The sequence below is a fragment of the Monodon monoceros genome, unplaced genomic scaffold, assembly GCF_005190385.1.
Source record: "Monodon monoceros isolate NGI ecotype Baffin Bay Population unplaced genomic scaffold, NGI_Narwhal_1 Super_Scaffold_8, whole genome shotgun sequence".
NCBI lineage: Eukaryota > Metazoa > Chordata > Mammalia > Artiodactyla > Monodontidae > Monodon > Monodon monoceros.
The window spans coordinates 58,903,477-58,927,784 of record NW_021703785.1 but is presented as its reverse complement, the minus strand read 5'-3'; the positions used below and the strand labels follow the sequence as shown (position 1 = coordinate 58,927,784).

Below are 24,308 nucleotides of genomic sequence, written 5' to 3'. Positions count from 1 at the left end.
AACTCACTCTAAAACTATTAAGGGGGCTTCCCTGGTGGCGCAGTGGTTGAGAGTCCGCCTGCCGATGCAGGGGACACGGGTTCGTGCCCCGGTCCAGGAGGATCCCACATGCCACGGAGAGGCTGGGCCCGTGAGCCATGGCCGCTGAGCCTGTGCGTCTGGAGCCTGTGCTCCGCAACGGGAGAGGCCACAACAGTGAGAGGCCCGCGCACCGCAAAAAACAAAACAAAACAAAACAAAACAACTATTAAGAAAGAATTGATATAGAAAGTAAGGCAGATGCTTTAGACACCCTGCATGTTTCTCCACTTGGAAATGTGACATCAACTTGACTTTAAATGTATTTCTAAGCTTTGTTGTGGAACAAACCTGCAGATGGGAAGAGGAGGGGGAAGGAAAGGCCAGACACCAACCAGAGAGGAAATAACAAAGTCACTTTAAATTCTGACACTGCTTGACATTGATTCTGGAAGAGGCCCGGGAAGTTGATATGTAATTGGTCTGAGAAGGTTTAATTCAGATAGAAACACTTAAATATATCTGACATAGTTATCTAAGTCCTGAGGACTATAATGACTTTGCAATTTTATGAGAAGGTAAGACAGGTCTGACGCACACCAGTCCCCAGTGCTTAACAATGTACTAGACCCCTTGTGTATAAAAAGTTATATGGTTCAGATGACTGAAGAGACTCTATTTGTGCCAATCTCTGCTGTATGGCAAAGTGACTCAGTTATACACATATAGACATTTTTTAAAATATTCTTTTCCATTATGGTTTATCCCAGGATACTGAATATAGTTCCCTGTGCTATACAGTAGGACCTTGTTGTTTATCCATCCTATATATAATAGTTTACATCTGCTAATCCCAAACTCCCAGCCCTTCCCTCCCCTATTCCCCTCCCCCTGGGCAACCACAAGTCTGATTTCTATGTCTGTGAGTCTGTTTCTGTTTTGTAGATAGGGTCATTTGTGTCTTATTTTAGATTCCACATATAAGTGATATTGTATGGTATTTGTCTTTCTCTTTCTGACTTACTTAGTGTGATAATCTCTAGTTGCATCCATGTTGCTGCAAATGGCATTATTTCATTCTTTTTTACAGCTAAGTAGTATTCCACTGTATATATGTACCACATCTTCTTTGTCCTTTCCTCTGTCAATGGACATTTAGGATGCTTCCATGTTTTGGCTATTGTGAATAGTGCTGCTATGAACATAGGGGTGCATGTATCTTTTTGAATTATAGTTTTGGCTGGGTAAATGCCCAGGAGTGGGATTGCTGGATCATATGGTAATTCTGTTTTCAGTTTTCTGAGGAACCTCCACAGTTTTCCAAAGTGGATGTACAAATTTACATTCCCACCAACAGTGCAAGAGGGTTCCCTTTTCTCCACACCCTCTCCAGCATTTGTCGTTTGTAGACTTTTTAATGACGGCCGTTCTGACCGGTGTGAGGTGATACTTCATGATAGTTTTTCATTTGCATTTCTCTAACGATTAGTGATGTTGAGCATCTTTCCATGTGTCTACTGGCCATTGTAAATCAACCATATTTCAATAAAAAATAAATTTAAAAAGAGAGAGACTCTAGTATTTTACACAGAATCCATTCTTCTACTCAGTAACTGCCATTCTTTCTAAACCACATTGTATCTTGCCATTTCCATCAGTGCCACAGTCACCCTGAGAGTGCCAGGACCTCAATGAAATTCTGTAGATTTGGAGATGAGGCAGCAGGGCTTGCAAACAACAGGATTAGAATATTCATCTCGTTTTAAGAAGTAAGGTACATCTATCAAAGCCAAGCAGACAAAAGAGGAGGGTGTTAACCAAACCTATCCCAAGGATTTGTTCATCAAGACTGCTCAGCTTTACACTAGAGCTAGCGGGACGAATCCTCACAATTACAGTAACTAAGATTTATTTTATAAAGGGATTTGTCTGGCAGGATGTTGAGAAATGAGATGAACCATGATTAGCTTTACAAGTGTTCCAGGAAAAAACACTATGGACATGCTTATAAAATATATCATGGATGGGCATTGAAAAATCAGTGATAAAATGTGGCACTGCTTCTGCTCATGATCAAACTAGCAATGTGGGAAATGGAGGCTGTGGACTCTTTTTTTTTTTGGCCTAAAATTCAGTGAAATATTCAAATGCTTTGCTAACTTGAATAGGATACTGATGTAGCCCTGGGCCTTGTTTCCAAGTTTCCTCAGAAAAATAGGTACCTTACATCCCATTTGAAGAACAAGCTTCCTGGGCATGACTAGAAAATTAAAGATGGGGGAGGCATTTAGTCCAGCCCCTCATGTTACAGATGAGGTCAGACGACTTGACCAAGTCGACCCGTTAGTCAACGGCAGGTCTAGAAGAGAACAAACATCTCCCAACTCCCAATTTGGGACTCCCCCTAGCTCTGAAGTGCTTACTCCTGCTAATGGCCCCAAGGACTGCAAAGCAGGAGGAGACAGGGTCCCTTCCAGAGATCACAACCTAACTGAGAAAGCAAGATGCTCACACGTGAGAAATAGAAGAGAAACACAAAATGGGAGATGGTAGGTTCTGAATGACGTAGGGGATGAATTTCAGAGATAATAACCAAAGTTTCCCTCTCCCACAATTTTCTTATTGCTTGCAGCCCTCCACCTGCAGAGTCTGGGCTGTTCATTGCTTCAGGGCAGGTGGGGGCAGATGGACCCACCATTCATCAAGTTTCTGAATTTAGACTGTTTTCAGATCACAGCAGAGGAAACAGTCTGGAAGGGCAAGGCTCTTCTCTACTGCAAGGACTGAGGTTTCGGAGACAGAAGAGGCTTTCTGAGCTGAGAAAGGCTAAAAACCTAGGGCAGGGCGCTTACCCCGTGCATTGGACCGCAGAAGAATGTGTGATGCTGCAGGGGCGGCTTTTCCGCCTCAGCAGATGTCCGGTTTGGGCTTCTGGTGGGAGGAAGAAGACTGGAAGAGACTTGACCAAAGCCTGGATGCCAGAAGGTTTCTGAGGGTCATGTACTGAACTCCTGGGCTGAGCCCTGCAGGGGTGGGTGCTCCAGAGCAGAGCAGACCTGTACCTTCACTTGCCAGGGGGTGAGGGTGGTGGCTCAAGAGCTAAGTTCAGCTCAATTATAGAGAAATACAACAAACAGTTCCACTTTTACACCTGAGCAGGTGACTGTGAAAATTCATACTCACTGAAACAGGAGGTTCTTATACAGTTCTCAAGAGACAGCAGAAAGTGTTGTAATCCAACTGATGGTGAGCCTCTAAACATGCCAGCTCACAGAAAGACCTCCAACTTCTGAGTCTAGATTGTCTGTGACCCACACAATTTAGCCTATGCTCAAGCCTGAGGCAATGAAATATTAAAGATGGACCCACAGAGGAAGTCCAGTTCTCCCCGCAATAGACAAAGGAAAGACTTCTCACAACTATTCTTGTTACAAAGAAGGAAAGATAAGTCTTCCAGGCACTGGTTGCACAGCTCAGCATCAGTACCTTTTGGTACCAATCATAATGTCAGAAGATGTCAGGGTGAGATAAAAATAAAAGGGGAAGTGAGAGCAGATGGAATGTTCCTTCCCTTCCATAACCAGTGTGTTGTACAAAATTTAAAAGTTTAACAAATGAGGATGAAGGAGAGAAGGTTTACAAAGAAAGGAGGGAGGGCTGATGGGATCCTCTTCGCTTTCCTAGTCAATTCTGAATATTGTTAATGTTTAGTGGATATGACCTGGCTTTTTGCACAACCTTCCCTGAATACTTCCAACTTGTCTTCCCCTCAAGGGTTAATAGCAACAATACTGATGTTGAATAAAGATAGAAATTGTCTACTGGAAGCGAAATACTTTCCATGAAGCCTGTGCGGTGCACGGATGGTTTGGAGGCACTGTTATTGCTGCCTGAGGTTGGAGCGGGCATGTAATCAATACTATACTTTTAATGAGAGCCACAGAACAGACTTCAGCCTGTGGGTCTCCAAAAGCTGAGAGTCTCCCTGTTTACAATCTGCTCTTCAGAGCACTTTTGCCCATTGTTACTGTGTGTGTATCCATCCATACAGTTTTAGTTTATAAAAATCCCAATTTTTATAAGACACTGGCACTCTCATTCATGCCAATGGGAGAGTGAAATGGTACCTTTGGAGAACGACCTGGCAATAGGGATCATAAGCTTTAAAAAGTAAGTATGCTTTTTGGCAATTCCACTCATAGGAACTTATACTAAGGAAATAATGAAGGATATGCACAAAGATATAGTATAAAATGCTGATTATAATAGTGAAAAAGTGAATAGAACCTATAGGACCAACAATAGGGCACTGGCGAATAAAGTATGGTGCAGAAAGAAATACAATGGAATCCCGTATAGATAGTCAAACTATTATAGAAGTAAGTTTACTGGTATATAAAGAACTTTACAATATGCTTAGTGAGAAAATTAGACTATAAAACTATCCAATATAATTTTTGGTAATAATATACACATATATAGGAATATAGATGCTCAGAAAGAAATCTATAAAGGCAGACACCAAATTACAACTTGTTTCTGGATGGCTGCATTCTGAGTTTTCTTCCTTTTGCTAATCTGTATTTTCTGATTTTTCCACAAGGACTATGTATTATTTGGATATAATTATTTTAAAACTGGGAAAAGCACCTGGCATGTCAGGAGAATGCGTAGTAGCAGCTACTCACTTTTGTTCCCTCTCGTGGGATAGGGGTCCTGACAACCCTGGTAGGACAGATGTCCTTGAAGTGTCACTTCAGCCTCTCAGGGAAAATGTGATCATGAGAAGCCTGCCTCCATTTTTCTTTCATATCCTGGCTAGAAATTGACACCCTATATGTAATTGAAACCACAGAATTAAAACTTATCTTTGAAGCCAGAGGACTACACAATCATTTTTTCAGAAATGGATATCTGTGTAACAGAGCATCAGAGGAGTTGTCCGTGTGGGATATTGTCCTCAGCCTTTGATTTCCTGATGAGTATCTTTGGTTATTGCTTTTTTCTTATCAACTGTCAACTAGTAATATTGTCTAGTTTTCCAGGTTCCCACTCAGAGGACTCTGAATATATAGACCCCATACCATCAAATAACATTGTAAGTGCACCCACTCTTTCACCTCCAGTAGTTTCATTCACCTCAGCTATCGTTTGCTAATTTCATGATCATGTAGATAAGGCTGCCACCTGCTTCTCAAAAAAACCCCAAACAAACAAATACCTCTAGCTTGCTGTATAAAGAACAAGTCCCATGTTTTAAAATAAACTACTCTTAGAGGAGGAACACAATTTTCTTTTAAATTATCAATAAAATAACTTAAATATTAAGTGAATAATTTTATCTAGATGTTATACAAATCCTAGAACCTACAGATTATACCATTAAAAATTAGCCTCTGAAAGTAAGAAACTTGGATAAATCACATCAATCATGGATGATTTAAGAGCAATCTTATTTACTGGGGAGATGGGCTAGATCAGTGCTCTGTTAAATTTCCGTACAAACAACTCACATGACTCAGGAAGTAAGGGGTGGGGCCTGGGATTCTGCATTTCTAACAATTTTCAGGGTGATGCTGTGGTCTGTGGACCACACTCTGAGAAGCAAGTTTTCCAGTTTGGTGATTTTATGTGCTCTGCCAGGCCAAGAATACCCTGTCTGGGCAGCTGACAAAATGTGGAAGGAGCAAATACCCCAACCTGCACCAGCTGGCCTTCTGTGGCTCTCAGCTTCTGCTAAGCCTCCACCTGAGTGGCTGCAAGATCCATACCTGCCAAAAACGACGCTTCCAGGACTGTGGCCTTTTTATTAGTGTTACCTACAAGCTACATGTTAAATGGCTCCAGCCCTAAGAGAAAGGTCCAGGAACATAAGAAGTGTTTCAAACATGAAGGCACAGTTGTCCCAGAAAGCCTCAATGCCTGGGGGCATGAAAGAACCACAAGCACCAGGCCCTTCTCCATAGGCAGGAGAGCCAGTTCCTAACTGGAGTGAGGCCAGTGCATTCCCAGGAGGACAGAGGAAGCCTTAAGGGCTCTTTCCCACATAGCTACAGGAGCTAGAGCTGTCAGTGGCCCAGACGCCCCATGCTAGGGAACGCGATAGGTACTTCTGAGTAAAAGCTTTAATCTCACAGTCACTTTGGAAGGCAGAGCCACAAAGCAGGACAGACCAGACAAGAAAATCAGATTGATCTGTCCCACGTGCACAACATCTTAATGGTTTCCGATTGGTCTCTGCAGTCATCGCCACACATCAGGAAGGACTGTGTCATCAGTGATACAATCGTCCAGCACAAGGCCACTCACGGAGAGCCCGTCTAGGGCTGTGGAGTCATTCCAGCTGGCAGCAGCTCACTCTGAACCTCCATGAGAACAGCTCTGCACGTGAACATGACTGTTGGGACAGAACAGGGTCTCAACCAGAACAAAAATGAGAGTAGTTCTTGTTTGGGGTTCATTTGCTGGAAGTTGCACACTCAAGACCTCCTGGCACACAAAACCCTGACTATCCTCCATTGAAAACATGTACACATGTTCCCGATGCATTGATTTGTGTTATGTCAACTGTTGGGTTTACAACAGTTATTAATACTAGTGACACTGCATATTAGTAAGTCAATCAAACAGTGTCCCTAATATTAGTAAGCCCTTTGGAATCAGAGGAAGTAGAAAATCAGTGAAAGTAGTGATGGACGTGAGCTGAGATACTTAAAATACATGGCAGGCTGGTCTCTGATGATTGTATTACCATCTATAACTAACTCTGTCTGAAAGGCGATATTCTAAATTAGAGAAAATCGGTGACTTTTCTTTTGGTGCTTTTACTGCAATAGGAGTGTGAAGCTGGGGATGGACTAGGTGGATTTTTCAGTCTTTTGGCAAACCTGTGCATATTGCCAACTCCATACTGATCACAAAATTAAGCCAATTCATCGGCTGAAATTGTTCTTCATAAGGATTAATGAATAGATTTGAGTTCTGCCTAGATCTTGTGGAATGAGATTCTGAAAGCTATGTGTTCTGAAAATCATAATGGAGAAAAGTATTGTACACAGAAGAAAAAAATGAAAACTATGGCATTTACAAATGGATCATAGTGAAATTGGCTCGCACCACCTCTTCCAAGATACTGATCTTCCTTTTCAGGATGTATGTGATAAAAACTGGCTCTAAAATGAGCAAATTCTGTCAATAAGTTATCGTCTCCTCTAACAAAAACAGAAAGAAAATAACGAATATTTCATATCCCAAGTCTGAACTGAGCTCTTGGATACGGAGACACAGATCATATATGTTCAAATGTCCCCCGTCACTGAAGAGTTCGACAGCGTGCAATCGTATACATTCAAGTGTCCCCCGTCACTGATGAGTTCGACAGCGTGCAATCGTATCTTTTCAAGGTGTTGCTGCTTTGAAAGCTCCTTACACTGTCTGTTAATTAAATCACAATGGTCTTATCTTTCCCTGCACGCTGATGGGACCCACAGATGTGGCCAGAGACAAAATCAAAACGTATGATGCTTCGGTATCCTGAAACACCAAGGAAATGATGACACCACTGAGAAATGAAAGGGAAAAGACAGCATTTAGAAAGATGCACGCGTGAGAAAAGGCAACCTCAGGAAGGGACGGTATGTCATCCTGTCAGAGCAGCAAGACAGACTTGACAAGCCCCATGGTGGCTCTAGACCAGCCTTGCAATGAACTGAAACACCCCAATTTTCCTATTTAAAAAACACCTGCAATCCACCTGACCCTTTTTCCTGGACACCAGTGTGTGTCCAGAGGCCCCCGGCATCAGCTGGACCTCTGTAAGGCTGCCCTCAAGGGCAGGTCATAGACATGGCAGCCCCAGGAAAGCTGAGGGGACAGAAGTCCATGGGACCAATAGCCTGTAGAAGCTCGGGGCCAGCAGGGAGAGTGTAGGCAGGAAACAGGGAAGCTACCTGAGTCACTGGAAGGACAGAGCAGGAAGTCAGGGAAAGAAAGTTAGGGAAGAAATCGTAGGGCAGGAATCTGAGGCCTGGAGGAGGGAGGTGAAGACAGATTCGGTGACTCCCGCCCACCCATGCCATGTGCCTTTTTTCTACAGCTTGCTACATGCTCCTGGGCTCAAATGAGGAGAACGCACTGCTCATGGCCATTTCTCCATAATTTCAGACACACAGAATTCCTCAGGGCATTGCCAAGAGCCCTCTGTATCATTTCAACTGACTTTTTATCATGTGTGCTCTGAAAAGCCTGAAGGGGCACAAAACTGCAAGGCAGTCCTGCCGTCACTGGCAGGTGAAGAGTTGACGACTCTACTTGAGGTTCAAGAAGGAACAGTCTTAGGGCACAATTAGTAGGGCAACTAGAGAAGAGGCTCTTGGAGAAGAGTCTCAAACAGAGAGAGCTAGTTAATTCTTTGACTGCCTCCTACCGGCATTATCCTGGGGCTAGAGACCCGCAAGAAGTGGTATACTGTCCTGAAAATATCATTTTTTCAGCTCCCAGCATCTTCTAGGAGGAATTCTCCAAGTATCATTACGATCTTTATTTGAAGGGAAATATTCAACCACACACGAGAATTTCATTAGCATTACGTAGCACAGTTGATGTTTTTTCCCCCAGCATAATTATTGTTTTTCTTTTATTCTGTTTATAAAATTCCCCCTTTCTTTTTAAACTGCTTAAGAATGCAAATTGTACACAGTGGCTTGATGATCTTCTAACCAGGTTGCTGGAAAAAACAACCTAAAATTCTGAGAGTATAAATTAAATTCAGCTTCCTAAGGAAGTATTAGGCTTTACTGAGATCTCCTGAGTGCTAAGAGTGGGCTTAATTTCGCAGAAAACACAAAGAAAGAGCCTTTCTGCCCATCAATCTAAAAAATACAAACGGACAAGTCGCAATTAGAAAAAATTCACCCACATAAAACCAAAACATCCATTAAAGAAGCCCCCCTCAGCCACTCCCCTGAATTGAAAGTGACACTGGACACAGCCAACAGAAACGCGATTCTTTAACTCAAGAGGTCGAGGAGAAGCAGGAAGCCCAGTGATCTCATGGCGCCCCCCTTCCACTTACTTGAGGGGAGGGGGGATAAAAAGCAGCAGCTGCCCCCTCACCACAAGGTCTCTACCGCCACCGACTTATGGGCAGCTCACAATACAGAAGCTCAAATTGATTCTGAACAGCCCTCACTTGAGGGTTAATGCTACGGGGCCACCAGAGAGAATGCCCATCCTCTGGACTCTTACTCTGGGATCAAGGAGAAAGATACAGTGTCCTTGATTCTTCACTACTTTCCTCCCTCCCTCCCTTCTCCTCTGTTTTTAGAGGAATTTCTAAGACAGTCACATCTGAGCATCCCAGAGCCCCTGGAGAGGTCCTTAGAGGTCATTCAGCCCAACTTCCTCATTCCAAAGAGGTGGAAACTGAGGCTCACAGAGTGTAAATGACTTGCCCGAGAGCATACACCTAATGTATGGTGGAACCAGGACTGGGGCCTGAACCCCACACCACTGCTCTGGTACTTTGTCTTAGGGATGACCTTTCTTCTTCTGCCATCAGGGGCAGGCAGTGTGAAGAAGCAGTCCCTACATTCCAAGAAGAAAACCGGCAACTAAATAGAGTGGTGTTCTTGCAGGAAGCTCTGCTGACAATCCCGGTAACGACAGAAACCAACTGTGGACAGACAGAGTCTAAGCCCAGCTCTCCCCAAGGAAGCACTCAGGCCTCTGTGAACTCAGGAACAGACAGGTAAAGGGGCATCAGGTGAATGTGTGGGAAGAGCCACTTGCACACACAGAAAAGTCCACTTCCTAAAAGTAAATGGTAACCAATGCTCAAATCCCAATCAGGAGTCAGGAATCATTCAGAAATGAGCCATTCAGTGGCGAGAGGCTGACAGATCGCAGGACAATGGCAATGAGGCACCAGAGCTGCTTCCAGGACCAAAATGTGGGAACTGGGACCGACTGGTCAGCCCTGTGGGCCCGTGGTCACACAGAAGGTGCTGGCACCAAGTTGGCTGTGACAGGGAGAGTGAGCCTGGAACTGCACCATTCAGGAGAAATAGCAAACTTCTTTCTACTCAGTCCTCTGAGTGATTATCTAGCTTGTGGGGAAATGCTATTTTTAACATCTACTTGGAAAATACTTTTTATTATTGTGGCACTGTTGAACCTATGTGTTAAAGGACAGATTTAAGACTCTAGATTTAATACTCTTTTTTCCTTTTCAGAAAGGGTCCACTCTGTTACCTTTAACTGAATGCATAAGGGGCCTTCTCCTGTGTATGGGTGCGGCCAGGATTGATGCTTCTGGCTGGAAGGAAAGGCAGTTTAGACAACATAGAGAGCAAAGACAGTCAGAGGCCCACCAGTATCCTCCCCTCCCCTCTTCTTCCTGCCCAGAACAAGGATGTGATGGCTGTGGCAGAGGCAACCATTCTGTAACTTTGAGGCAACCCTGAGGATGGAGGCCAAAACCTGAGGTCTGCGTGACACACCCACACTGCCTCCTCTGGACTTTTTTTTTTTTTTTTCCATTAGAGGAAAACAAACCCTTACTTAAGTCATTTTTTTCTCTATTACTGGTAGTCAAAAAATTTCCTAACTGAAATATGAAACGCATATACACCCTCACTCACCAAGAGGCCCCAACACTGAAGAATGAGGCAGGACTCGCCAAAAATTTAAAGAGAAAAGGAACAGCAATAAAAGGCTATCGATCCCAGTTGCACTAAGAGAAATTCCAACTCAGAGATTGCAATTAAAATAATGGGAGAGGAAAACATCCCAAACCAAATTACCCATTTCGCTGACAAGAGAGGCGCTTTATTGTGACCCAGAGGACTGCTTTGGGAGCTACAAATTGAGCAAAGGACTTTGGGCAAGTATTTTATAAAAATCATTCTTAAAGAAATGTAGCCTCTGGGCAAAACTGAAAATGGCAGGAGAGAGAGAGAGAGAGAGAGAGAGAGAGAGAGAGAGAGAGAGAGAGATTCTTTCATTTTAGGAACGCAGAAGCTTCAGGGAGGAGATGCAACACTGGAGCATTATTCTCTAATTTATTACTAACGGTTCTTAATAACTAAGGGGCAATGCTGGGTCTCCAGTTGGCTGAAATGATCAGAAATTGCTCGCTGCGGTTATACTAACTAAATATAATTTGACACTAAATAACCATCCCAGATATATAGCTTTCCGCACAGTCTCTCATTGCAAAGGAAAAACTAAGCCATAACATCAATAAACAGAATAATCCAATTAAGTGTCTTTCCATTTGGGAACTATTTAGAATTGAGAGCTTATCAGGATAGTGAGATAGGCCTAAACAATTCAGTGTTTACCGACTCAAAACATCAGGGCGTTTATTGTAAGAAAATTTTTTTGTTATTTTAAAATAAGTGTTTAATCAGTCTGAATGGCTCTGTAGTGATCTTCATCACTGTAAATTGTTCCTAGATATAACACCTAATTTCCCATAAATAGATTTACTTGTAATTTAATATTCAATACAAGCACCTTTTCCTATGCTCAGAGTACGTTTATAAACATACTTTTTTTTTTGACCATATATACTCATCATTTGTGGTATGTGCCTGCAGGTACAGAAATACACAGGAGCAAATCTGCCCAACAGAGGAACTGGGGCCCCCTCATGATCCAATGAATGTACTCTGAGCTGTGAGCCCAAGGACAGCAGGTATTGGATACATGTTTGTTGAATGAATGAGTTACCTCAGCTTTGTCAGAGAAGGTATTTTCCAAGCATGCGGGTTAATAAAGCCTGGGCTAGTTCCTCCAGGCTGAATTTTCACAGGGAAAGTAGTGGCACGTCTAGCCCTCAAATCAAGGTACAATCACATTCTCCAGGAACAGTCTCCACTTTTCTCCACTCCCCAGAGAATCCTGTATCACGTCCCTTGGCCAGGATACCTTCAGAGGGACTCTGAAGACAAAACTGAAGAACATTTAAGCCATACTTACTGCTGGTGGAGGACATGTGGCTGTAGTCAGACCTGAAACACAAAACCTTAGTATTAGTAGGATTAGACATTATTTCTCTCTGTCCAAGTGATCTCTCCAAAGTTGAATTTTAAACAGTCAGTGGTAAGTAGCATTTAACTGATAAAGAAATGCCACAAATTAAAAACTCTCATGCTGCGGACTCTTTTGTGCAGAATCAAGTTATGTCTGGATTTGAAAGCACAACTTTAAAGGCATTCTAGAAATCCGGGGTCCTTCATATGGGCTCTGTGAGTCTCCCAGATGGGAGACCAGATGGGTCCCGAACCATCTAAATTTACCGGCAAATTTTTGAGTGGAAGCTTATTTTCCCGGAGAGAACGCTCAAAGTTTTCAGCAGACTCTCAAAGGGGTTCATGACTCCCACAAAAGGTTAAACCACTGCAAAAGGTTAAACCCTTGAAATGTCAGCACCACCCCTCAGGGAAATGTTTCTTTGCTGATGTAAGCAGAGGCGAGGTGGACCCTGGGGAGAAGGAACCCTGGCTGGGAGGGCTTCCACATTCAAGGCCTGGCTGACCATCAGGTAACACACAAGCACAGTGATGGTTGATTTCAGTTCCATCTAGGAAGAAATCCTGCTAGATATTAGAGTAACAGGATGTGGGCCGTGATCTGGAAAGGGAAAAGGCAGGGTTAGGGCCGGGGTGAAATAAGCCATCAGTTTGTATGCTGAAAAATCAGCCACTGGCATTCGGCCTCTGTGAGAATGGGAATGCGGCCAAGAACGTGTCTGCTTAATCTCTGCTAAGCTTCTGCTCCACTTGTGTGGCTCTTAAACCGTCCCTCTCTGGCAACGTACATGGTATAGAAGCTATTGGTTTTCTCCCCACAGTGTCCCCAAGTCATTCTTGGTAGGAAATTAAGCTCCCAGGCATGGAGGAGTTTATTCTACCAAGGTGGTAGTTAGGGGACATAGTTATGCAAATAAAGTGGTTAATTATGTTTAATTTTATAGATATACACTCCTTTTATTTACTTAGTCTCAGGCTGCCTTTCTTGAATCATCCAATTTTTACTCCATTGAGTTTCTTACCACATTAAAAGGATATATACAAAACTTTTTTAAAAAGTCATAAAAAGCATGCCTCTCACTAATTCAAACAACCTACATCTCCCACATAAAATCATGCACTGACTTATTGCTAGAGGAACAAAATGGAAGAAAAACAGCATGTGATTTTCTCTTTTCAAATGAAATACTTTAGTTGTCACAGAGTCACTGAATTTCAAAACTGGAAAGAATAACAACTACTAACATTTGCATATCCCTTTATATACTAAAAACTGCATCCACTGAGATCTCATCCAATTTTTTATGTCATTGATTAGGAAACTAAAGTGATAGTATCTGTAAGGAGACCAGGAGGTGAGGCTTGAACTAGGCAGGTAGAGCGGTGGTAAGGAAGGAGTTAGAAGGGAGAAGGGATTGGATAGAGCCCGCAGACATGCTGGCTAAGGGAAAAGGGAGAGGAGATGGAGGGAGAGAAAATGAGAGAGGAGAGTCAGGGACCAAGCACATTCTGAAATGCAGGATTTGTAACCCCAGTGTTGGTGCGTTAAATTCTTTCTGGAACCAGGCAGGACATAAATAAACTTTCGGACAATACTTAGAAATGTAACTGTACATATATGCAATGAAAACTCAACCAACATCCACTGTGGGAGATGCAACAGCAAAACAATTCCATTACAATATGATCATCTTAAGATGGCCAGGCTTCAAAGAAATTGCATGACAATTCCAATAAAACATTCAGTAAGAATGTGCAATCGTATTTATTTTATTTTTAAAATTCTGTCAGTATTTTCAGCTAGGATCTTCCAAATACTCTTGAAGCATATGGGTTTCGCATATGCATACATTTTAAAGATCTGCATACAGATGGATACCTATGTAGAATGAAATTTACATTCGAAACATATTCCAAGAATCTTAAAGTGCAACGGGGGTATTTTAGGGCAGGTGCTAGCATAACGGATGCCCCTGCCATGAATCTCTCCATATTTCTCATGATGAAAGGCGCCACCCAGGTCAGGCCTGCCAAATGGTCGGTCTTCTGTCACTCTCGCCCTGCTCCAATTCCTTCCTCATGCAGCAGCCAATCTTTGCAAGACACAAATCTGATCACGTCCCTCTCTGGATGAAGTTCAAGCTCGATAGTGCACAACAATGCACCCCTCTTTCTATGACTGATGGCCTCTGCCCAGCTCTGTAGTCTCATCCATCACCCCAACTTCCACCCCTGTCCACCATCAAAACAGAAGTCAAACAGAAAGAAAAGTCACCTAAAACTTCACATTACTCTCCAGCCTCTGGTCCTGGTGACGTAATTTGTACTCAGTTGCCATAACGATGGAGATACAATTTTAAACTGCTCTTTTCACTAAACTCCATCATAAAATGCTGCTACATGGTTTCTGTAACTATAATTTGAGATAAGGTGATGCACTATAATTTAGCCAACCATCTCCCTTTTGTCGGCTATATGATTGTTCCCGATTGTTCACTTTTGCAAAGCACATGGTGATGAGAAATTTATAAATACAGCTTGATATTTAATTTCCTTGGAAAAATTATCATGATGGGGAATGGGGGCTGAGTCAAGGTATGAAGACTTTTATAGTTCTTAAAATACATTCCAAATAACCCCAAAAGGTTATTTACTAGAAACAGGGCTGGTGAAAGACAAGCTGTAAAGCTTGAAAAAACTGTATGCATAAATAGGTTCAAACAATTTCAGATACTGAGTATGGTTTTCTGGAGGGATGTGTACTCCCAGCTTTTTTAGGTAGGAGGAAGCAAGCTGTAGGGTACCTGTCTTGGGAATTTTGTTTATTGGTCTCACATCCTAAGAATTTATCCACCTGGCTCTGAATAAGACATTCAGCTTTGCCAGAATGAAGCGTGCAAGGTGGATCCACAAATTTTAGGATGAAAAATTTGTGGACACATGATACAGATGAGCAGAATAATACAAGGATTATATATATTCACATGCCTGACACATATAGTAAAAGCATTTTCAAACATTAATTTAGTACCTGTGCCAATAATGAACAGAAAGTAGGATGTGGTCCCTTGACTGTACTTCAATTATACGTATAGGGGTTAAATATAAAGGGGTCTGCCCTCAAGATAGTTTGCCACCATCAGCAGCCTACTTGCCAATTTTGATATTTATAGAAAATGGATACCTTCCTAAATTCTCTTTTCCAGGGAAATCCTGGGATAAGAACTGACCTTGGCATTTCAGTAAAACACCAGCTCACTGCACCACGGACCTCATCTGTTAACTCCCAGTCCATTGAATTAGACGCCATGGGAATTTAGAGCTATCTAGCTCCACCTTGAACGCAAAGACAACAGAGTACCTAATAGATCATCTTGTCTTCTATGCAACATTTCCCAGAATCTAAAATTCTTTAAGCCTGTCCCCTTTAAAAATGGATTCTACCTATTCCTTTCCATCCACCTGTTTATAAACTCTAGACCTGTGAATTGTTTATCCCTGAAATCACAGTGACGCATCAGCTGGAGCTCACCCAAAGATAAAGAGCATGGTGTGACCCTATGTTTTCAGAAGCTCAGTGACAGCTGCCACAGACGTGGAGATCCATTAATGCCAGGTCAAACTTCTGAATGAAAATAATCCATCAGCTATGGTTATATTTGAAAGACTGGCTTAGAGGCCAAATCTGGGAGACAGCACTAATGCAACACCCATTGGAAAACATTCATCTTAGCCTTTTGTTTGGGTTTACAAAACACTGCCTGTCCCTCTGTTAAGAGACTCTGTCTCTTAAGACAGTTGACCATGGTCAGTAGCCAACTTGCCAGTTTTTTCTAACAGCAAGTACACAGAAGCACAAGCCTTGTTTTCAAGTGGATCTGGAAAGTGGGAGTTTCAAAATGACATCAACCGCCACAGAAGAATGCTAGTTTGCTTTCAGTCTTAGCCTGTATTGCTGGGGGCGTCAGACAGCAAAGGTAGCATTTCGAGCAAAAGAAAATGTCTGAGCAGAAAACAAGAATTAATTCCAGACCAAATAGCTCTTTGAAAGGCAACTTCACTAGGCAGGAGGTGTGCTGGAGACCCAAGCTGCAATCTAGGCCACTAACTAGTCACGCACCCTCTGAAACCTCCGTTTCCTCATCTTCAAAATAAAAATAATGACCAGATTGAGGCATGTGCCGTACTCTTTCAGATGTTCTGAACAGTAATCAAGTTGCTTAAGGCATTTAAAAGCATCAGAGCCTCTACTGTGATGCATAACAAAGAACATATGGTCTTGAGTGCACCTGGAGATGTACATTTTTATTTATATAAAACTCTAAGTTTACCATTTGGAGTGTTTCATAAGAAATAATAATGTACTGAGGGTTTACTTATGCCAGGCACTGTTCTCTGGGCTTTAAGTGTATAGACCCATTTAATCCTCACAACCACCCTATGAGGTGAGTACTAGTACTATCGTCATCCCCATCTTACAAAGGAGAAAGCTGAGGGCAGGGAGAGGGTAAGTAACTGGCTCAAGGTTCCACAATTCCTAGGTGGAGGAGCCAGAATTTGAACCCCAGCAGGCTGGCTCTGTGGACTGTAACTTTCAAAGGGATCAGCACAGTCTTGTCTACTGGCAGCGGAATCCACGAAGATTCTTGGAAGCACTTCCGATATGCTACTGAAAGGATCAGTCATCAGCTCAAGCAACAGCCGCACATCTCCCTTGCTCCTATGTTCTGTTCACCCCAGCCTAGCAACAGTCCCTCTCCCCCAAACCCTGATGATCTCAACTACCCACTGTCTCTCTCCGCCTGCCCCCAGGTGGGTGAACACTGCTGCAGGAAAATCAATGGCAAGGTAGACTAGTACCTTCATATGTAATCACTAATCTTGACTGGGGTCTCACTCACCATCGCCCGGAACAACAGTGTCAAGTCTCCATTCTCCTGGGGGACGGGGGGGTTGCATTTGCACTGAACGAAAACCCATCTTCCCTTCTCTCCCACTGGGTGCAACAGGGATGTCCCTCCTCTTTCCAAAGCCAATCTGTCCACGTGACCTGAAGTCCACCTACCTGCACATTTTCAGAAAGCTGACATTACAGATATCCGTTTTTCTCCTGCGTAGTTATCATTCCCCATTTACAGAATCCCTTCTATGAGCATTTATTGCCCAATTCATGCCTACATTTAAGAAATCCTTCCCTCATCCCACTCTCCCCTCCAGCTACTGTCGCTTCTCACCCCTCCCTTTCCCAGACAAAGGGCTCCAGCCACCTCCTCCTCCACTACTCCTCGGCCTTTTCATCATCTCCCTTTAAAAAGAAGGGAGATGACTTCCTCGTCCTGATTTGTTTCTCAACAGCACAGCTGATCTCTTTCCTTTCTTCCCTTGGCTTCTAGGATATCACCTTCTTCCTTTTTTCATTTCATGCCTAATTTTTCTCAGCCTCCTTTATCAGCTCACCCTCCTTTACCTGACATTTAAATGCTGTCGTTTTTCAAGGCTGGTCTTAAATAGTACCTGCTTCCCAGAGTTGTTGAAGGATTAAATGAATTAACGAAACATGTAAGTCTTAGAATGGTACCTGGCACATAGTAAACGCCAGGCTCGTGTCTGGTATGAACTTTAGTTGATCGAATCCACTCCTAGGGCTTCAACTGCCATTTTTAGGCTGACGGTTTCCAACTGCAGTCCTCCTGTCTGACCTCCTCTCTAGGTAGATTACTCGACTGCTGACTCATCATCTTTACTTGGATGTCTCCCAATACTTCAAACGCAGCATGATGAAAATGAAACTTACACCCTGCCCAAACGTGGTTTGGAGGGGATCACAGGCTACTCTGAGACCCTGATGAAAAACAGTACCTTAGAAAACTTCACAAAGCCCATCATTCTGCATGCAACTTAAAGAAATTCATGCACCCCAAATTAAGGCTCCCTGTCTGAGTGGATGTGTCACTTGAGCTGACTCTTGAAAGAAGAGTAGAGTTTCACCTGGCAGACAGGCGTGCCAGGTGGAGAAGGGCCTAGGGGCAAAGAGGGCAGCTTGACACAGGTGAGGAATTGGAAAAAACCCAGCTGATGTGGTTATATGTGCAGGGACGAGCCTGCCAAGTGACAAGGCCAGAGAGAGAGAGGGGTGGGGACCCCATGAACACTGGGGCTTGTAGGCCATGCTAAACCCTTCGTGCTTTATAGATGACAGAGCCACTAAAAGTTTGCAAGGCAGAGAGACACGATCCGATTTGCGTTTTTAAAAATAATGATAACACACACGTACTGAGCAAGCTTTCTTCATGCTTTCTACACAATCTCGACAGGTAGCTGTATGGAAGCTGGAGAGGGTAAGAGGCGGCAAAGCTCTGGAAAAGCAGGGAAACTGTGAACGGTTTTTTAATACGTAATCTCAGCTTTAAGGGATATATGAATATGCAGCAAATACAAGACTGAGAAGCATTCACTGAAACTATCTCATTTAAATGCATGCCACTTGACCTTTAGCTTAAGAATGCTACTGAGGCGATAAGAATCCTTCAAACAATTCTGTCCTGTTAACTTACACACTTATGACAGAGACAGAGAGGTGTCAGCATGCCCAGCACGCCCCTCCCAGGAGCCCTGACAGCTGTCATGCTGTTTGTTGGGATCCTGGGGTGATGACACTCCTGGGTCAGGGCTTTCTCTCCATTTCTCCCAGAGAGCCCTGCCATAAAAGATCTGTTTCAGGTGAGCTCTGCACATTGAAAACCAATGGACCAGCCGGTGCTTTATTTAACCCAGCTGAAAACGACCCGATTACTTTTGTTTTGTTTCTTCTACTCATGTTCAGCTAACTGGGGCGGGGGTAGGTGGGGGAAGCCAAGGATCTTCAGTTAAAGTTGATAAATGCCTCACATACAAAGCGTGGGAGAAAGCACAGGAGTTCAGTATTTGGAATCAGGTTACAACACTGCAGTGTAACAGGGTTCTGTAGCGAACCATCAATGATCACAAGTGCGGATAACAGGGAAAGCCCATTCCAGGGTAAATGTTTGGGGGCAGTAAACTCCTGGATTTCGGCTCCAGTGGATAGAGGGCAGTGGGCAGGCGGGGTGGGGGGTGCTGCCTAGGGAGCCTTTCTCTGGATTAGGTGTGACCCTAGGTCCATTCTGGGCCTGGACTCTCTTCCTGTCCTCACAGGGTTGCCAAATCCTTAGATCTATGTCTAAATCTCCCCAGCCTTCTTGGAATGAGGCTTTCTGTGTTCTGGGCAGCTCCAGCCCTCCCCCTGTGTTACTGCAGATAGGCAAAGACACCCTTTCCTTCTGGGTCGGTACCCGCATCCTGGATGTAGCGCTGACTCTGCACCGGGAAGTCCTCTAGAGACAGGGGCTGGGCGGAAGCCTTTACAATGACGTTCGTCTCCTAAAAGACATTCAGTCTTTTGTCCCACTCAGTAAAACAGTGTTGTTCGGAGAGGGTTAATTAGTCTCCAAAGGTTTGGACTAATTGTTTGAGTCCGCCGAAGAGAAGAGGACATTTTTAAAAATAAGCAAGGCTAGATCATAGCACCATCTTCATCGCACCTGTGCCCAAGGCAAGCGGCTCCAGCTGGGACAGGTGCGCTCAGAAGTGAGGAAGTTCGGTGGGGCAGTGGAGGAGCTGGGGAGGGCGTCTTGGCAAGCACAATAAAGCCATAAAATGAAAAACGCCATCCTCTTAGAAGACTTCTGAAAGACTTTTAGGTCTCACGTGTCCTACCCGCTTTACCTTTTCTCCCCACCCCCAGACCCCCATCCTGGACCCCAGGGGGGTCCGGAGCAACAATAAGAAAGTCCTCGCGGAAGGTGGAAACAAGCGTAAGAGCATCCCTTGTCTCTCTAACGGTGATACCGGCGGACACTGCATTTGCCCGGCACTCCGCATCAGCTCAGTGATGACGGAGGGCAAGAGGGTCTGGGGTGGTGTGGGCTGCGTGGGGTTACTCTGAACCTTGAGTCCTTCCACTTTTCTGCCCTCCAGGGTGGGGCCCGCCCTGACCGGGGCAGCCACGGACCCCGCCGCTCTGCCCTCAGGACCGGCCCAGCAGAGAGCGGGCTCGCCACAGCCCCTCCGGTTTCCCCAGGGGATCCGGCAGGAGAAACAGTCCCCGCAGCCGCGTCCCGCCGAAGCGACTCCGGCGCGGGGTCCAGGAAGGTCCCGGGCCGGGAGGAGCCGCCGCGCAACTCGGAGAGTGGCCCCCGCCCACTGCCCGGCCCGCGCCGCTCACCCTCCGGTCTCTGCGCCCGAGTCCACGCAGTCATCCTCCTCGCCGCTACCCGCCTTGGGGTCCATGGCGCGTTCCCCGCCGCGCTCCGCTCGCGGGCGCCGGCGTGACCCGGGACGCGCTCCCTCCGGGCCGCCCAGCGCAGCCCGGACCAGCCCGAGCTGGCTGGGCTCCCTCTGAGCGTCTCACCGCCCGGAATTCGGCAAACAACTCAGGAGCCACCCCGCGCCGCGCCCTCTCCTGGCCGCGCCCAGCCAGGCCCCCTGGGCTGCTCCCGCCCCGCCCCTCGCCGCTCGGCCGTGCAAGCGTGTGTGCGCGCGCAAGAGGGTGAGTGCACGGAGCGCGTGTGCGCGCGGGGGTGTGCACGTGAGCCAGGGTATGTGCGTACGCAAGAGGGCGTGTGCATGCGGTGTGAGCGCGCGCGGGGGGATGTGTGCAGAATATGTGCGCGCGCAAGAAAGTGTGTGCATGTGCGCAAGGGTAGGTGCGCGCGCAAGAGGGTGTGTGCTCCGGCTGTGAGTGTGCGCGAGCTCGCGTGAGCCCGCGTGTTGCGCGCCTATGAGTGGTGTGAATGCATGAGTGGGCGAGGTCTGTGTGGTCGTGCGCACTTGTCTTTGTGGTTCGCTGTGGGTTGGTATGTATTTGTATGTGCACGCTTCTGGGTGTCTGCTGACCGCGTGTTCCCGTCTGTGCTTTGTGACCGCGTGTGATGTGTGAGTGAGCCGTCCCTCTCCCCTGGGCCCACAGTTCCGGAATTCAGAATCCTAGGGATTGCCCGGAGGTTCCTCAGCCCCAGCGTCGCGAGTCCCACCGAGAAACCCCCGGCCGCACGGTGAAAGCAAGGAGGAATCAGTTCTACTTCTGGACCAGTTAGAACATCTAGGTGTTTTCGTACAGTTCCCTCAGAATTGCCAACAGTGAATTCATTATCACCTTTCTTAGCAGAGGTCTGAGTGGCTTCCCACCACCAACGTGCCAGTTTACAATTGGTGTCATGCATTCTTTTGCTAGTTAAAAAAAAAAAAGCCTTTAAAAATAACTTAAAGACCATTGCAGGCACCTGCATTCAGGGGTTGTTGTTGTAAGGGGATAATGGATGTTTGTAAAGTACCCCACTGAGCACCTGAGGTGAGTTAATGATCACTATTGGAGGGCCTCACCTCCTCTTAGTAGGGTGAGGCTGGATGGAACTTGGGGGCAGGGAGAATCAAAACAGTTTGGATTTAATGCTGACAGCCTTGTCCAAACCATTGGAAGGCACTCATTTCTTCTTTCTTCTGTTTTAAAGCAAGTTATTTAACCTCTTTGAGCCTTTATTTACTTATCTGTAAGATGGGACTATTGATATCTACCCTAGAGCCTGTTGTGAATTTAATGAGATCATACATAAAAATATGTAGCATTGGTCCTGATACATGCTAAGCACTAGTACCAGGCAGCTATCATTACTTTTAAAGCATGAGCTAGCTACATTCCCAGTCTCAATTTGCAAAGCAGTGACAAGTGGTATCACTGAACGGGAATCCATTGTCTTTCCTCTCTCCCTCTCCCCTCCCTTCTGTTCTTCCTTCCTACTTACCTAAATGTCACTCCTTTTGATTCTTATCTTAATTAAATTACATAAAAGAGAAATCCAACTAAACAAAAGAAGAATAGATATGCAATCTCATCATCAAGAAAAAACACAGGTAAATATTGCCAACCCCAAATCTTAACTGAATTGTCCTTACTGAGCATAAAATTCCTTGCACACGAAACAGAAATGGATATATTATACTCAATTTGTGCTCATTAGCTGAAAGAAAGGAGCATGCCAGTTCAAAGGAGACTCCCCCCACCTCCCACCCCATGTACCAATTCCTAAAAGAAAATTCTCAGATGAGGCAAAAGGAATGCTGTGAGAGATTTAAAGCACAATGTCATTAATGACCATCTTAAATTTATCCATGCAGTTGATAACTAAATACCAAACAGGAGGCTGAATTCTGGATATACAAATAAGGGAAAACAGCAACAGATATGATGCCTGCCCTCACTGAGCTTATAATCAGGAGAGGGAGACTTATTAAACAAGTATATATTAAAATATATATAAAACATCAGTGGAGATGAATGCTATGAAGAAAAGAACAGTGTGCCCTGAGAGAGAATGTAATTCAAGTTGGAATGTCAGGGAACGCTCGCTTGGGAAGGCATATTTAGCTCTCTTCTGCCTCAGGGCCTTTGCACTTGCCGTTTCTTCTCCCTGGAATAATTTCTCCCATATTTTCTGCAAGGCTCCTACCACATGTCTTTCAGGAGTCTGTTCAAATGGCCCCTCATCAGAGAGCCCTTCCCAACTAAACCTACATCACAGTATCCCTTACCTTGCTCTGCTCTTTCTTATAACTCTGCCAGCACGTAACATATGATAGGTTTGTTGACTAATTACCTGTTCTTTCTTCCCCAATCCTATCCATGGAATGCCAGCTCCAGGAGAGCAGGGACTCTGTTTTGTTCACTGCTGTATTCCCAGCACCTGAAATAGTCCTTCGAGCAATAAATACGTGTTGAGTGAATGAAAGGGAAGCAGCGCCAGCGTGGAGGGGGTTAGTGAGGAGAGCTTTCCCAGTGTGGAGACCAGCAAGTGTGTGGCAGGACAGGGCCCTGAGCATTTCATTAGAGACGGAGGGAAGGAAAGCTGGGGGACCAGAAGGACACAAAATGGCAAAGATGATAGTGAGGCAGTTCTATACACATGTAACATCTCCCCAAAATCAATAGGTCATTATAGCCTATTTGAAAAGTAGAAGGACAGGGCTTCCCTGGTGGCGCAGTGGTTGAGGGTCCGCCTGCCGATGCAGGGAACATGGGTTCGTGCCCCGGTCCGGGAAGATCCCACATGCCGCGGAGCGGCTGGGCCCGTGAGCCATGGCCGCTGAGCCTGCGCGTCCGGAGCCTGTGCTCCGCAACGGGAGAGGCCGCAACAGTGAGAGGCCCGCGTACCGCAAAAAAAAAAAAAAAAGAAAAGTAGAAGGACAGATACAGTGTCCATGAGACCAGGTTAAAGGGAGTGATAAAAGTGGCCAAATAGGTAAGTCCAATGAACATTCTGCTACCTTGTTATCCTTACAGCCACGAGGGAACCTACCTTTGTCTATTCTGTGTAGGGAAAATTCATATTTGTCACCTCATTTAATCCTGCACAAAGGTCTGTGAAATAGGTTTATTTTTCCACTTTACAGTCGAGGAAGCTAAACCCCAGTGAGTTCAAGGGCCTTGCCCTAGGCCACCCAGTGAGTGAGTCGGGGAGCCGGGTGACCCATTTAATGTGGATGGAGTCCTTGTCATCTGCCAGGAGGTCTATAGGTGGGCCAGGTACACCCTCAGGAAGGCAACACTAAGAAAAAGAGCAGAGAAGAAACAGTGAAATTAGCATGGCCCTTAGAAAATGAGATGCTGCTTAAATTATTTCAGTCCTTCTCAAATACCCAGAGAAAGGTCAGACCAGACAAAAACCTGGACCGCATCTCAAATGATACATTGATTCAGGCCCCCTCAACTGCAGGGGACACAAGTGTTATTTATTATTGGCACAGCCTCAGATGGTGACTCAGTGATGCATTTACTATCGGGAAGAGAAAAATTTTGAACAGTCTTCACTGTTCCTCTGAGCACCCGTATCCAGCTGTGCATGGACTCCCGCGTAAGTTTTTGGGTCCCTGGAGCCTCACTTTGTAATTTTTTTTTGGTAAAAGAGCTGTCAGCGGGTAATCAGAGCAAGGACCTTGTAGCGATCGCAATAGGGTATTTTGCCCATAACCTTTACATGGTTCCTGGGCTCTACTTCCAGCTATTTAACTTTGATCACTTTAACTGTCGCGGGGATGCAACGCCCTCCCCCTCCCCGCTGTAAGATGCGTTGATCACTTTAACTGTCGGGGAGATGCAAGGCCCTCCTCCTTAAAGACGTTCCCATCAACATGAGAATGGGAGGAACACTGAGGTAGGGTGTAATAGGCCAGGAAAAATGAAAG

General features: G+C 45.0%; 1 protein-coding gene across 1 annotated transcript in view; it reads right to left on the bottom strand.

Annotated features, from left to right (window-relative positions):
* Positions 1 to 20,471, bottom strand: part of FAM124A (family with sequence similarity 124 member A) — a 106,618-nt gene extending 86,147 nt beyond the window's left edge. The window contains exons 1-2 of the mRNA XM_029209874.1: positions 20,296 to 20,471; positions 12,001 to 12,032 (exon numbers count right to left, since the gene is read on the bottom strand). Coding sequence (XP_029065707.1) covers positions 12,001 to 12,032; positions 20,296 to 20,360 — 97 coding nt within the window. The 5' untranslated portion in view covers positions 20,361 to 20,471. The remainder of the gene's footprint in view (positions 1 to 12,000; positions 12,033 to 20,295) is intronic.
* Positions 20,472 to 24,308: the final 3,837 nt, after the last annotated feature.